The sequence below is a fragment of the Diadema setosum genome, chromosome 7 (assembly GCF_964275005.1).
Source record: "Diadema setosum chromosome 7, eeDiaSeto1, whole genome shotgun sequence".
NCBI lineage: Eukaryota > Metazoa > Echinodermata > Echinoidea > Diadematoida > Diadematidae > Diadema > Diadema setosum.
This window is the reverse complement of record NC_092691.1, coordinates 1824098-1837102: the sequence shown is the minus strand read 5'-3', so window position 1 is coordinate 1837102 and position 13005 is coordinate 1824098. Positions and strand designations below refer to the sequence as shown.

General features: G+C 39.0%; 1 protein-coding gene across 1 annotated transcript in view; it reads left to right on the top strand.

Moving 5' to 3' along the window:
- The window catches only part of LOC140230428 (RNA polymerase II elongation factor ELL-like), a 65186-nt gene that overhangs the window by 30468 nt on the left and 21713 nt on the right, over window positions 1-13005 (top strand). The window contains exons 3-6 of the mRNA XM_072310581.1: window positions 5682-5800; window positions 6210-6338; window positions 6788-7195; window positions 8648-8768. Coding sequence (XP_072166682.1) covers window positions 5682-5800; window positions 6210-6338; window positions 6788-7195; window positions 8648-8768 — 777 coding nt within the window. The remainder of the gene's footprint in view (window positions 1-5681; window positions 5801-6209; window positions 6339-6787; window positions 7196-8647; window positions 8769-13005) is intronic.

Below are 13005 nucleotides of genomic sequence, written 5' to 3'. Positions count from 1 at the left end.
GTATCAGGTGAATTCCACGCCTGTCTACTGTTCTCATTCCCGACCGCTGTGCTACTTGTTGAGTCTAATCTTGCAGTGATTCACGTGTGTACTGTATTCCATGTGCGCCATGGATCACGGACGCTTCTAACGAAATTTGGACGAAACTGCCGAGCTCCGAACACGCATTTTCCGAACGAGCAACGCATTTGCCGAACGGAATTGAGCGGGCGGTCGTGCGTGAAATGCGTCCACAAAGCGTCCACAAAGCGTCAGAATCGTTGCTAATGGATCGATAACGAAATTTCGTCCAAATTTCGTCCAGATTTCGTTGCTACTCGATCGATAACGAACTTTCGTTGGAAAACGAAATTGACGGAGGCGTTTCTTATTGCGCGTACTGTATGTGCACGTGCGGTAGACATCAGCAAGTTCTGAATGCACATGTTTGCCCAAGGGTCTCTGTTTGCATTGGGGCTGAAGAGGATCTTCGCTCCCAGCGTCTCTTTGAGTTTGTCAATATTCTTTGTCCATAATGTGCCCCGTTTTGATGAGGGTTCGTGACACCTGTTCAGCCGAATCATTGCACAATCAGTTGCAACATGATTTTAATAGACAACTGGTGGATAAAGTACTGTACGAGCTGAAATTTTCGCGATGGTTTTATTTTCGCGAATTCGCGAATCGCCTTTGAACCGCAAAAATAACAACGCGCAAATAAGTAAGTTCAGTTAGACCCTCGCAACCGCGAAATTAACAACACGCGAAAATGTCCTCCGAGTAGCAATTCGCGAAAATATCTGTACGCGAAAATTTCAGCTCGTACAGTATAATGTAATACATGAAATAAAACATGCTCAACAGGGAGGGGCTATGCCACACTAGCAATGTATCAGCAACAAACTGAGACTTGAGAGATGCAGTGTAAATCACACAACTATTGAACTGCATGATAAAAATTGTATAATCACCCGTAATATTCACACAATGTGAATTCAATTGTAGGAGATATTATTAGTTACCCCCTGCTTGTTCACGAAGTGACGGGCAAATATCTACGGTCTGGTGCCATATTCCATGAGGCCGCAGGCCGAATGGAATATGGCACCAGACCGTAGATATTTCCTGTATTTTGTAAGAACAAGCAGGGGGTAACGATTTTATCTTTCAGTGTAAGTGCTAACCTTCTTCTTGCTGATTTCCCCTCTTGAATGATGTTGAAATCGCCGGCTGTCAGCCATGACCATGTTGACTTTAGGCCACGTCTCGCGAGCTGATTACTGTATGCGCGCATACAAATACGTACACGCCATAAGATACTACAGTAGCCAGATATAAAGGCAAAGACAGCGCGTCTAGCTAGCTCAGGCAAAGACGCACATCACCTGAGACGCGCTGTCTTTTAAGTTGCTGTTGTCGTTTATCAAGCGTCTAGTGGTCTCAGGTTATGTGCGTAATACGCTTGAGGACCACGCGCTGTCCATTTGTTTTGTACAGGAGTAGCACGCACTTTCCTATAAGCGTCTTTAGTACACGTGCAGCTGGCTGTGTAATATCATGACGTCATATCACGGAATACGGGATATATTCAGTGGTTGATTGACCAATGAGATTACAGAATTCACCATCACTAAAAGATAAAAGTCCGGATCCTGTGGAGAAACCAACATTCAGTGTAATGATATAGAAAGAAAGAAAAAAAAAAAGAGTAGAAATAAAGAATAACGCTATAAAGATGTTTCCGTACTACCACATGTGTAACTCTGACTCAAAGACTGCATTTCACAACTTTCCCCGGTTTGTAACAAGTTTCAATACCCACTATCAAAATGCATTTGCAAATTATGCCTTTTGGATTGAATTTCTTGACTTGTTGCATCTATCAACTTTTGTCGTGAGTTGATTGGGAGGCCTTGTCACTACTCAGTTCCATTGTGCAGTTTGACCCAAGGAGCAGAGATGTGTAGTTGGCAGTGGTTGGTATGGGCAGGTTCGTGCTGCGAACATGTTTCAAAATGACTTTGCTTGGAACTATCAAACCCCTCTACTACAGAAACGCATTTCTGGCTCAAAGGCAGTTGCAATCGAACTGTTTTTGATGTTTCAGAAATGCATTTCTAACCCCGTAATAAAAACAGCTTTGCATTTATCAACTGTCCAAAACTCCCTGAAAGTTGCAACTGATTGACAAAGTGCCCCACATCGACAAAAGTTGTTTGAAAACCTTAATAATCATGCGCTAGAAGTGAGTTGATAACAAACTTAAAGCAGCAGCAGCAATAGCTAAAGAAACAGAGGTGTAACAGTTCACCTGTTTCCTATGCCATGGTCTGGCTGACAGCTGGGGCACTACTGTAGATTTTACAAAGTTCTAGCTTCCTCTACTCCTTCAGGTTCTCAGCTTGTCACAGTTTGCTGTTCAGTCAAGGCCAGTCCACACTGTGTGACAGTTAATAAAACCACTGCTTACCATTGGGAGCAATTTAAAAAATGTTCGCATTATCACATTTGACGCATACGTATGTGTAGGTCAGTTGTATCACAAAACATCCTACCATATAAATTACCCAATAAAGCCTATTGATAAGGTGATATTGCTTTTTTTTTTCTTTTTTTCCTTTTTTTTTTATAAACCATAACTGTGGACAGTTTATTGTCGAAACAATTAACTATTCTGTTTTTTTTATATTTAACAATGCTTAACAGTGATTATACTGAGTAACATTTTTACAGTGGTTGCTTCTATCCCTAACGCACATTTTAGAACTATTTTGAAGCACTAAAGCTGGGTTTTTTGTTACATCTGTAGGTCCTACATGGTAAATAGTGCTTTTAAGAATGGATAAAATGCTCAAAATGCCTTGAATGAGACTAGTGATGTCAGAGAGGAAGCCTGTCACTTCCTGTGGGAAGGCCATGACCTCAGTGTGACACGACATCCTTGGAAATAATACATTCACAGCCTTGTCTCCTAATTGCTCTTGCTCCTTGTTTGTGGTCTTCACTAAAGCACTCATGCACACATTACTTTTATCAGTAGTTGTTACATCTCTCTCCCTTTTCCCCCCTCCCCCTCTAATTCATTGATAGGATTTCAGTGTCCCCCTGCCCCGTCTATTTAATAGTGAGGTTCCCTTAACCTATCACGTCCCATTGATAAAAAAATAATAATTTCAGTTGCCGAAATTTCAGAAGCTACTTAATTGTCAGATTTATCGATAATGAATTAACGATGCACTTAGAATGTTGAAGCCTATTTCCCTTATAAATTAGTGGAGTTTTTTTTTTTTTTTTGTAACTTTCTTTTCAACTTCATGCAAATCACATACATATCGTAAATTTAACCAGATCCATTTAATCTTTCTCAAATATACAATGTGTAGTGACATGTAGGTATGCCAATTTGATGATGAAAAGATAGTGTTTTCTGCAGCAAAAAGATCCTTAAGGCTTCCATAGGGTTTAAGCCATCAAAAGGTCGTTCCTCTTTCTTTTTTTCTTTTTTTTTCCTATTATCTCTCCCACTTCCCCCATGCCTATCTTTGGTTCTGATGAGAGCTGTATGTAAAATATCATGTCAGCATCATGACCCCCAAAAACCTCTTTACTTGGAGAATTACTGCCTGAATCCAAAGTAGAGACATTTGAATTAAAAAAAAATGAAAATAAAAAAAGAAGAAGAAACGAATATTATGTGTACTGTGAGCTTCATCTATAAATATCAGCATTATCTAACACAGTTTTATATTTTAACAACATTTCAGGAATTCACAAATTGGTTTGTTTGTGTAACATCTGTTGGTATTTTCATCCAAACTTGCTTGTTTTTCAAACTCATGCAAAATTGTACAAGTGTACGTGAATGGTGAAGGGGACAATCCTGAAACTATATTTAGTGCTTGCCTTTTCAGTCTATACTGCATATCTCTGCTTGGCTTTATATCTGTTTATATGCTTCAATTTTATTTTTAATCCTAAATTATTCATCTGCAAAAAAGTCAATGTTTTCATTTGAGTTCAATTGAGTAACTGCATTATTTCCAGAGAAATGGTGCTTGATGTGGAAGAAAAAGTAAAAAACAAAACAAAAAACAGACATTTCTTTAATCACACCAATGACATTTACAGCTTTGTTTTTGTTTCACATTTAGTAGCATGCGCTATCATTTGGGTCGTAACTGTTGGGGCAATATTATTCGAAGAAAAAAAACAAAACAAACACAATGGACGCAAGCATATATTTTGAAGTGCTACCCAAGCGAGCAGGGATTTAGATTTGTACTGTATTATCTTGTTTGTACTTGGAATCGGAGAACAGCTTTTGTTGAAATATATTGGTTTTGTTTTGTTTTGTTTTGTTTTTGTTTTTTTTAATGGTAAAAATTTCAAAAATCCTTGCACAGGAAAGGCATAGAATTTTTTTTCCTGTCTAACAGTTGAAAATCCTTAGCTGATTGATATAACAGTGGGATTTTTGGTGAGGACTACTTTTCACACAACCCAAATCTCCACCTGGATCAGTTTGTGCAAAGTTTATGGTGCAACATTGCTGTTACAGGACAAACGATTTTGCAATAGTGCTACCGGATGTACCTGGCTTGCTACCTGATTACGAGAGTATGTCAGGATGTATGTTAGAATTGCCAAAAAACTGTTCATTGTGTGAGATTTTTTTCCCCCTATGTATCCAGTCTTGGAAGAAAATCAAATTGAAACCTAAAACGCACCTTTGGGAAATCACCCAAACATAATAAAAAGTTTCCCTCTTCTTTTTTTTCACAATGGCCCTTCAAGGATATTCTGCATATTAACTCATGAGTGATTATACTAGGTTCAAGTTTATGTTATGGAGGTGAGAGAATCAAAATATAATGTAAAGTTAGTGAAAAACAGGTTGTGTGTTTGTAACGGTCTTCTGACTATGATGATTATGTACTTCTTTTGATATAGTTTATTATTTTCTTGATCTCACTTCTGCCCCCCCCCCCCCCCCAAGATTGAAATTTATAAGTTGGACTTTGTCTTTTGTACATTGCTGAACAGAAATGTTAGTCATCATAGAACAATCACCCATGCAACTGTATATTCCACTGGCAAAGATATCAGTGATACAGTTGTAGTTCATATATACCAGCACCTACAGTAATATTTACCACAATTTCTTACATGATCTTTCAATTTAGATCCTTGATTGAAAAATTACAAAAACAAAAACCCCAAACACTTTGTAGTAACTTGTTTGTAGTTCCCCTAAAATGGCTAGTTTCTGCTATCCAGCCCTGTGAAAACCAAAACCAAACATCCTATTTAACATCCTTTAAAAAAATAAAAAAAAATGAAAGCATCAGAATGACTGACTTGATCAATGGCATCTGGTGTTCCCCCCTCATGAAAGCATGCTTTAATACTCTACATAGGCCTACTTTGTAACTATGTACCTTTCATGCAAAATTGTTTTCTAGCATATAATGACCAAATACAGGTAGCTCAGGGGAAACCCACATGTAGTAATGATAAAACTCACATTATACAAATTAATGAGTAGCCTTTGATCAGACATTTTCTGATCCTGATTTTGGGTCTTTTTGTTGGTTATTTTTGTGGATAGGCCTACATATATATTTACATAATACATGTATATATGTCTGTCACATCAAATTTTGAGTATACCTGTATATATATTTTGTTTTTGTTTTTTACAGGTGATAACATTCCCTAGCAAGGAGGCCAAAAATGGCGCAAGAGAATTCAAGTTCACTGTCCAGCCGCTTCATGCCCCACCCACCAGTAGCTTTGAGTGCATCCAGCACTATCGTAACATGTGAGTTCAAGGCTTCCATCAACATGCTTCAAAGCAAATGCGAGCGAAGGAAGAAAAATGTTCAGTTTGTCTTGAAGGCAGAGCCAGAATTCTAGTTTCCTCCTGTCCGAATTTTCCTGACATTGATCAGATTGTGTCCAAAGTATCCATATTTCTTTTACATTTGCGAAAACCAAAGTTCTTTGAGAATTGATAATCATGCCTTTTCCATGCTACACCAGCTATGTTATAGCATTTGTATGTTAGAACAGACTTATTTTTGGAGATGACAAAAATGAAGAAAATTGCAGGCCTTGGAATAAAAAGCTGAAATCCATATTTACCTAGTAGCCATCAATGCTAAGCAGAAATTGTCACAAACCCACTCTGGTTTTAACCACTCATTGCGTATCTCTCAATCCCCACGTAGCCGCGGGGAGGACAAGCTGGACTCCCTGGGGGGCATCCAGACCAAGGTGACAGTCAGCGGGACGGACGATGTCTACCAGACCACCCAGCAGAAGATGAAGCTTGCTGACCAGGAGATGAAGAAAGTCAGGTGAGGCCTGACATTGCTGACTTGTTAACTCTTTCTCTGACATGCTATGTGGTTTTCTGTGCCAGTCAACACTCAAAGCACTCCAAAAGTTAAGACAGAATATTTGTAAATGCATCATTGAGCGACAGATGTGAAACCAAATGTCTGTATTCAGGCACAAAATTCCAGGGAACGCTGCAACACATCATGACCCCAGGTTCTGTGCTAGATCAGATTGTTTTGTAATCTTAAGCAATACACGCTTTGTGTTGTCAAAAGTTGGCTTTTGATCGTTAGGGTCTTACCCGAGAAAGAAAACAAACAGATACAGACATAAAGTAAACTGCGTCAAATGTTTGATCCAGTCATGAAACTACATCACTATGGCAAATGAAATCTGTGAAGGTCATAAAATGATGGTGGAGGGAGCAGAGTCTAGCTTCATTTCGCTTTTCCTTTTTATTCCATAGCACCAAGGAGGTGCAGCAGAACCAATTCAAGCCAGGGCATCGCGTCAAACGGAAATCGATCTCCGCTCATGCCAAGAAGATCATCTCCTCATCGACATCCAGTACCAACAGTCCCTCAGTATCTTCCAATTCCATTTCGTACTCTTCCACGTCATCGAGCTTCAATGTTTCCTCAGTGCCAGCCACGCTGATGTCATCATCCTCGTCGTTGTCATCGTCGTTGATGTCCACCTCGTTGCCGTCGTCGTCTCGTAACTCCCACTCTGCGTCCCTGGCCGCCTCGAAAAGTGCAATAATGGGCAATAGCAGCAGTAGAAGTAGTGGCCCCAAGCCGTCTGGTTTCAGTACCAAGGGTAGCACCGGTCTCTCATCGAGCCAGAAATCAGCAGTACATAATAGATCCTATAGGTAAGAGATGCTTTGTTCTTCATTGGCACTCAATTTCTTTCACTCTAATGACATTCTCAACTGATTGATTTGAAACTAGAAAAGCACTCGGAGAGCACAAAAGCAAGCGTGCCATCTAGCAGTCATGATGGACTCTACCTATGATAAAGAATCCTTCAAAAAATTAAAAATAAAAATCCTGGATCCAGATGGTGTTTTGGATCACTACCAAAATCTAATCTTCTGTTCCTTATGTCATTGTCAACTTTTCTTTAAAATTTCATCCAAATCTGTTCGTAACTTTTTAGTTATTTTGCAAACAAACAAAAACAAACATACAAACCAATGATTAATAATAGCTATATTTTCCCAAATTTGTCAGTAGAACGCAACATTGGAGATAGTGTATATCAGGTGATTCATTCAAGTCATATGAAATATGCTGGCTGCGTGAGAGCATTGTTCATTTCACCTGAACTATTAGATGACCAGGGGGGCATTTCATGAAGCATTTTGGTTGGATATTTTTCCGACAAACTGTTATAAGCTACTGAAATCCTTGCATCTGATTGGCTGAGGGCAAATTTGTCCGACAAATTTGTTGGACAGAACGCTTCGTGAAATGCCCCCCAGGTAATTTCTGATTGTGATTTCCACAAAAACTCACCTGTTGGTCATCATTGCTTTGCCAACGCCAGTGAGATGGTGCTCTGTGTGGTTTCCAATGATGATTTGGTAGGGTCATGTTGCCTTATAAGAAGAGCTTTATTCAACAGTGCAACAACATACTATATTTTTTTTTTTCACCAGCTTTGAACTGATAAGCACTGAAAACTGCCATCATCAGTAATCACTCACTCAGATCTGTACAGTCATGATATACAGTATGTCCCCCCCCCCCCCAAAAAAAAAAAAAAAAAAAAATACAATTGGATTTTTGCATTGATAACTCCCAATCTGATTAAACTGTCTAAATGCTACTTCAGGGTCTTAAAATACAACATCTTAGCTCTATTATGCAGAAAACCCCATTCAATATGGTGAAAGGGATAGTACAGTATTGGTGGAGATTAGAATTGGGCTTTTAACTTTTTGCAAGATACCAAGAAAACACTTACAAAATAGTACAGAGGATACCATTTTAAGAGGAATTCAAAGTTTATTTGATGAAAATCGGGTTTGGAATGACTGAAACATCCAAAAACAAAGTGAAACAAAGCGATCGTAATAAAGTGTGGGTCCCACACTTTACTAGAATCACTTTGTTTTGGATATCTCAGCCATTTCAAAACCAATTTTCATCAAATAAACATTGAATTCCTCATGGAATTACATGCTCTTTCATATTTCATAAGAGGTTTTTCATTATCCCACCAAAAAAAAATGTTAGAAACCTGAAGTTAGGTCTCAACCAAAACTATATGATCCCTTTAAGACTTGAACCTGCTATGTGTTTTCTCTCTGCCCATTCAGGGATCGAATCATCCACATTCTAGCTCTGAGACCGTTCAAGAAGCCGGAGCTTCTCGTCAAGCTACAGAAAGATGGCATTCCCACCAAAGAGAAGAACCAGCTGGCCAGCATTCTACAGCAGGTAAGGGTCACGGCCTGCGTGTGGCAGGTTTCCCTTGGGATAAGTTGATAATACATCCCAACCTCGATTATCCGGCCCTCTCTTATCCGGACTTTGCTATTATCCAGACACCTCCAAGCAGTGAAGAAAAAAAAAGTGATTTTAAGCACAATTAAATCTCCTCCAGTACTTGCACAATTTACCTATGATATTCCCCACAGAAATATTCTATGAATTTTACAGTGAAATGTTTCAATTTCATGACTGTGATTTTAAGTAGGCTAAGTGTAAATTGCACTACTGCTGCGGTGTACACTATCTACATAGCTACCACTGGGTTGGCAGCCTACTTGTACTCATGTACGGGTATGCATTTGAACATAGCACCTTCGATATCGGACCAAATCGCTTTTCCGGACGGGCGCCGGTCCTGACATGGCTGGATAACAGAGGTTAGACTGTAATCAAAACACACTGGACTGTAGAATACTGAATACACTGACAGGGATGAAGCCAATGGAGCTTTGCACTCAAATCTGGAGCGATGTTGGTTCGCAGACTTTGTTAGGATTGTGTCAAACATGATATTATGTAATCACACAAATGATAAAATGGCTGCCTCCTGCTTTGTAAGCAGTGCCTGAGGTTTAACCCCTCCACACCCTAGCACGTCACCTGGGGAGTGTGTCTCTTCACTGGTTGGTCCAGATGTCTGGGGAGGGACTGTCACTTAGTAGAGATTACCTAATCTCCTAATCCCCCTAGTCTGTGGGTTGTCATCATCGCCTTCCTGCTGGACTTAGACATTGTTATATCTAACTGGGCTGTCTAACTTACAATACAGACACTCCCGCTATATCAAAGTCCTCGGGACTGGCAGTTTTCTTTCATTATAGCCGAACATTAAAGTATGTTAAGATGTATAGATGATAATTTTTGGACCAGAATTTTTACTCTGCTGTATTGAGAATTTCTCTGTAATCATGTTCATGATAACGGGAGTGCATTGTACTGATCAGAGTTCCTTTTGTAAAGCTGTTTTCTTGGAGGGGGGATCAACTATTAAACAATTAAGGTATACATGCTTGGTAAGTTCTGGCTAACTGCCTAGGCACATAGGGTTAATGTGTCCATTTCAGTCAAGGCATCATCGGCATTATCTCTCACAGATTTGTGAACGTGTGCAAACTATATGTGAGAAATAGAGATGAGGTCGGGGTGCACTTTGAACACAAAGTCCACTGCGGTACTTCCTCTGCTGGTTAATGCTGGCGGCACCATCGTCAGGAGCAATAGAGATTACGGAATCCGTGGGTCACAGGTTGAGTTTGCCGTTAGTGTGTGATATGTATTTGAGTGCTTGTCAACATAGATGGTCCTTATCTCATTGTGAATTGCATGTATTAGATGTGCACACTGCAAACTGGTCTCTGTCTTAATTTCCTCAATCTGTGTTTTGGTTTAGAAGAAAAAGCCGTTGGGATTCGTATTCTCTGTTTATTCAATGTGCTTGAGTAGCAGGGAGTGTGAGTTCTAAGATTTGGGGTAAGGGGTGGCAGGTGGTAATGTGGGGGGGGGGGGCGGGGGCAGGGGGGTGATTTGATATGCTATCTGTATGGAAACCTGCCAAAACACGTCAGGCTTTTCATCTTCAGTTTCCCCATGTGAAATCTATGACCGTTTATTCTGGCTTAATGTAATGTTAGCCGTCTAGCAACTCACTTGTTATAGATATGAAGTTACAAGTGATATGAAAAATCATTTCTTTGTTTATAGATGACCTAGAATACAATGTAAAAAAGAATTCTAATCAGGGATGGAAACCTGCAAAGAAAAGTTGAATATCAAATTTCTGCAAAACTTATCAAAAGGTCTGCATTCTGAGCATCTGTTTGACAGTTATTCAAAAATTTGAAGAAAGCCCTCAGTCTTGGTAAGAAATGGACTTGTCATATTGCTGATATTTTGAAGCATTGCAGAGAAGGTTGGGGTACCCTGTGTTCAATACTCAGGAAGTAGCATATAGTTTTTCATTACACTCAACATTTTAGTAGGATCATGTGTTGATTTACTATGTTGCGTTGAGCAGGGCTGTATAAAGTGCCAAACAAATACCCCACATTGAAATTACTTCTATTTAACCCGTTGAGGACAGACTGATTTTGCTACAACACATATTTCCCATAGACACCTGCCCGAGTATGCTCAGGACTCGTCTTCAACTGGCTGAATGACTCAATGTACACAAAGAAACAAAATAGCAGCAACGGTGAAGCAGAAAGACCTGCCTACCTGAGCCCTTTCTGGCACTTTGATAGGCTTGTCAGTCTGTTTGTTTGTCTGTCTATCACTCTATCTATCTCTATCTCTCCATCTATTCATCTATTTTTAAACGTTATATATGTTTATGCTAAGTATCTGTCCACGTACAGTTCAATCAGATCTGTCTATCTTTACTATCTATTTTTCTATCTGTTTATATTATATCAGTATGTCAGTCTATCTGCTTATTAATCTATCTATAGATCTATCTATCTATCTATCTATCTATCTATCTATCTATCTGTCTATCTATCTATCTATTTTGTATCAATTCAATTTACTTTACCTGTGGTTTCTGTAAGTTGGCGGTTTGTTTGTTTCAATGCATTTTCTATGTGGCACAGAGTGGCAATACGTGTAGCCAAGTCTCTGTAGTCAAATCTCTATTGAGCTCTCTCTTGAAGCTTTGGCAGATGTAGCCATGATTGTTATTGAAATGCACTTTAAAGAGACCTTGTAATCATTTGAATTCCCCCTGAATTTGAAAAAAATAAAGCTAGCAAAGTGGACTAAAAATAGTACATTATATCAATTATTAAATGAAGTAAACTTCACATTAATGGTTTTGAGTGGTGGTGAATACAGAAGAAGAAGAAAAAAAAAAAGGTTTGCAGCTTGAGAAATTCTTCAGATTTCTTATCATTAAAGTGACTGTTTATTCCCGAGTTAGTGCAACCTTGAATACTCATCACTGATTCACAGATACCTTACGTCAAGGAAGATATAAATAAAGCTCAGAATAATTCTGTGACAGTGTGACAGTGCTGTTACTGCCTGTGCGTGATAGCTAAAAGAACAGGAGGGAACATTTGCAGTGATCTTTACAAGAGTGCAACAATGAAACTTTCTTCATTTAACCCTTTCTGTACTTTCTGTGCCGATTGGCACAAAAAACTCCACAACGTTATACATTCTGGCTGAAGTCCGTGGCACAGAAGGGGTTAAATCCCTTGTCAACTTAATCAAAGGTGCCAGATGTCATAAGTAATATATACCATAGGAGTTTTTGCATAGTGGGAGAGGGTGGGGGTGGGGGGGGGGAGAGAAGAAATAGAGAAATGGGGGAAAAAACAATGAGAAAAATGTCTGCTTAGATAAACAAGTAAAATACCAAAAATGGCCATCACGAACCCATATACAGTGGGTGTGTCATGTCGCTGGTTTCTGGGAAGGGGGAGGGGCTGGGTAGGAGGGGCTGGACTCATGCCAAAACATGTAGATAAAAAGAAATGCAATGACCTTATGATATGATGTTGATTCTTTGCTTTTTCCTTTAGGGGGAAATTAAAGCAGTCATACCTTGCAAATGTACTGCAACTTGTTGTATGTGGGTGTTAATAGACCTTCAAGCAAAGGCCCAACGTTGTGGTTGATTAACAAATAAGTAAATGATACTGCCAAAAACCGCCTCTTTATGTATCTCATGCAACACTGGTATTGTGGTTAGCACTTGTTGCTGCTAGCTTGCCACAGAATGAGAAGTGGTGGACATAGTTTGAGAAGTTCACATGAATTTTTTATCTATTTTTTTATTTTTTTAATGAGAACAGGATAAATGAAATCGTTACTACTGATGCTTGGGGACTGTCCCATTAATTTGCCTGGTTTTTTTTTTTTTTTTTTTTTTTTTTTTGCACTCTCCCCCTAACTATACATTGTACCAGTCACTACTTCCTGTTTTACCTAGTTTCTGTATGTAGATTGTTTGGGTTGTTCTACTGAATTGCTATCAATGCATCCGTAACATTATAAACAATCCATAGAATATGGGGAAATTATAAATGTTAAAGACCAACTATTAGTAAATATCATCAGATGTAATGTCTCTTGTTTATAGTTTTATGTGGTCTGTGTTATCAGCATGTAATGTAAGGCTTAGCATAATTTGCAAGCTCTTAAAGCTGGGATTTTTGGTCCGTGTTACACTTCCCTTTGG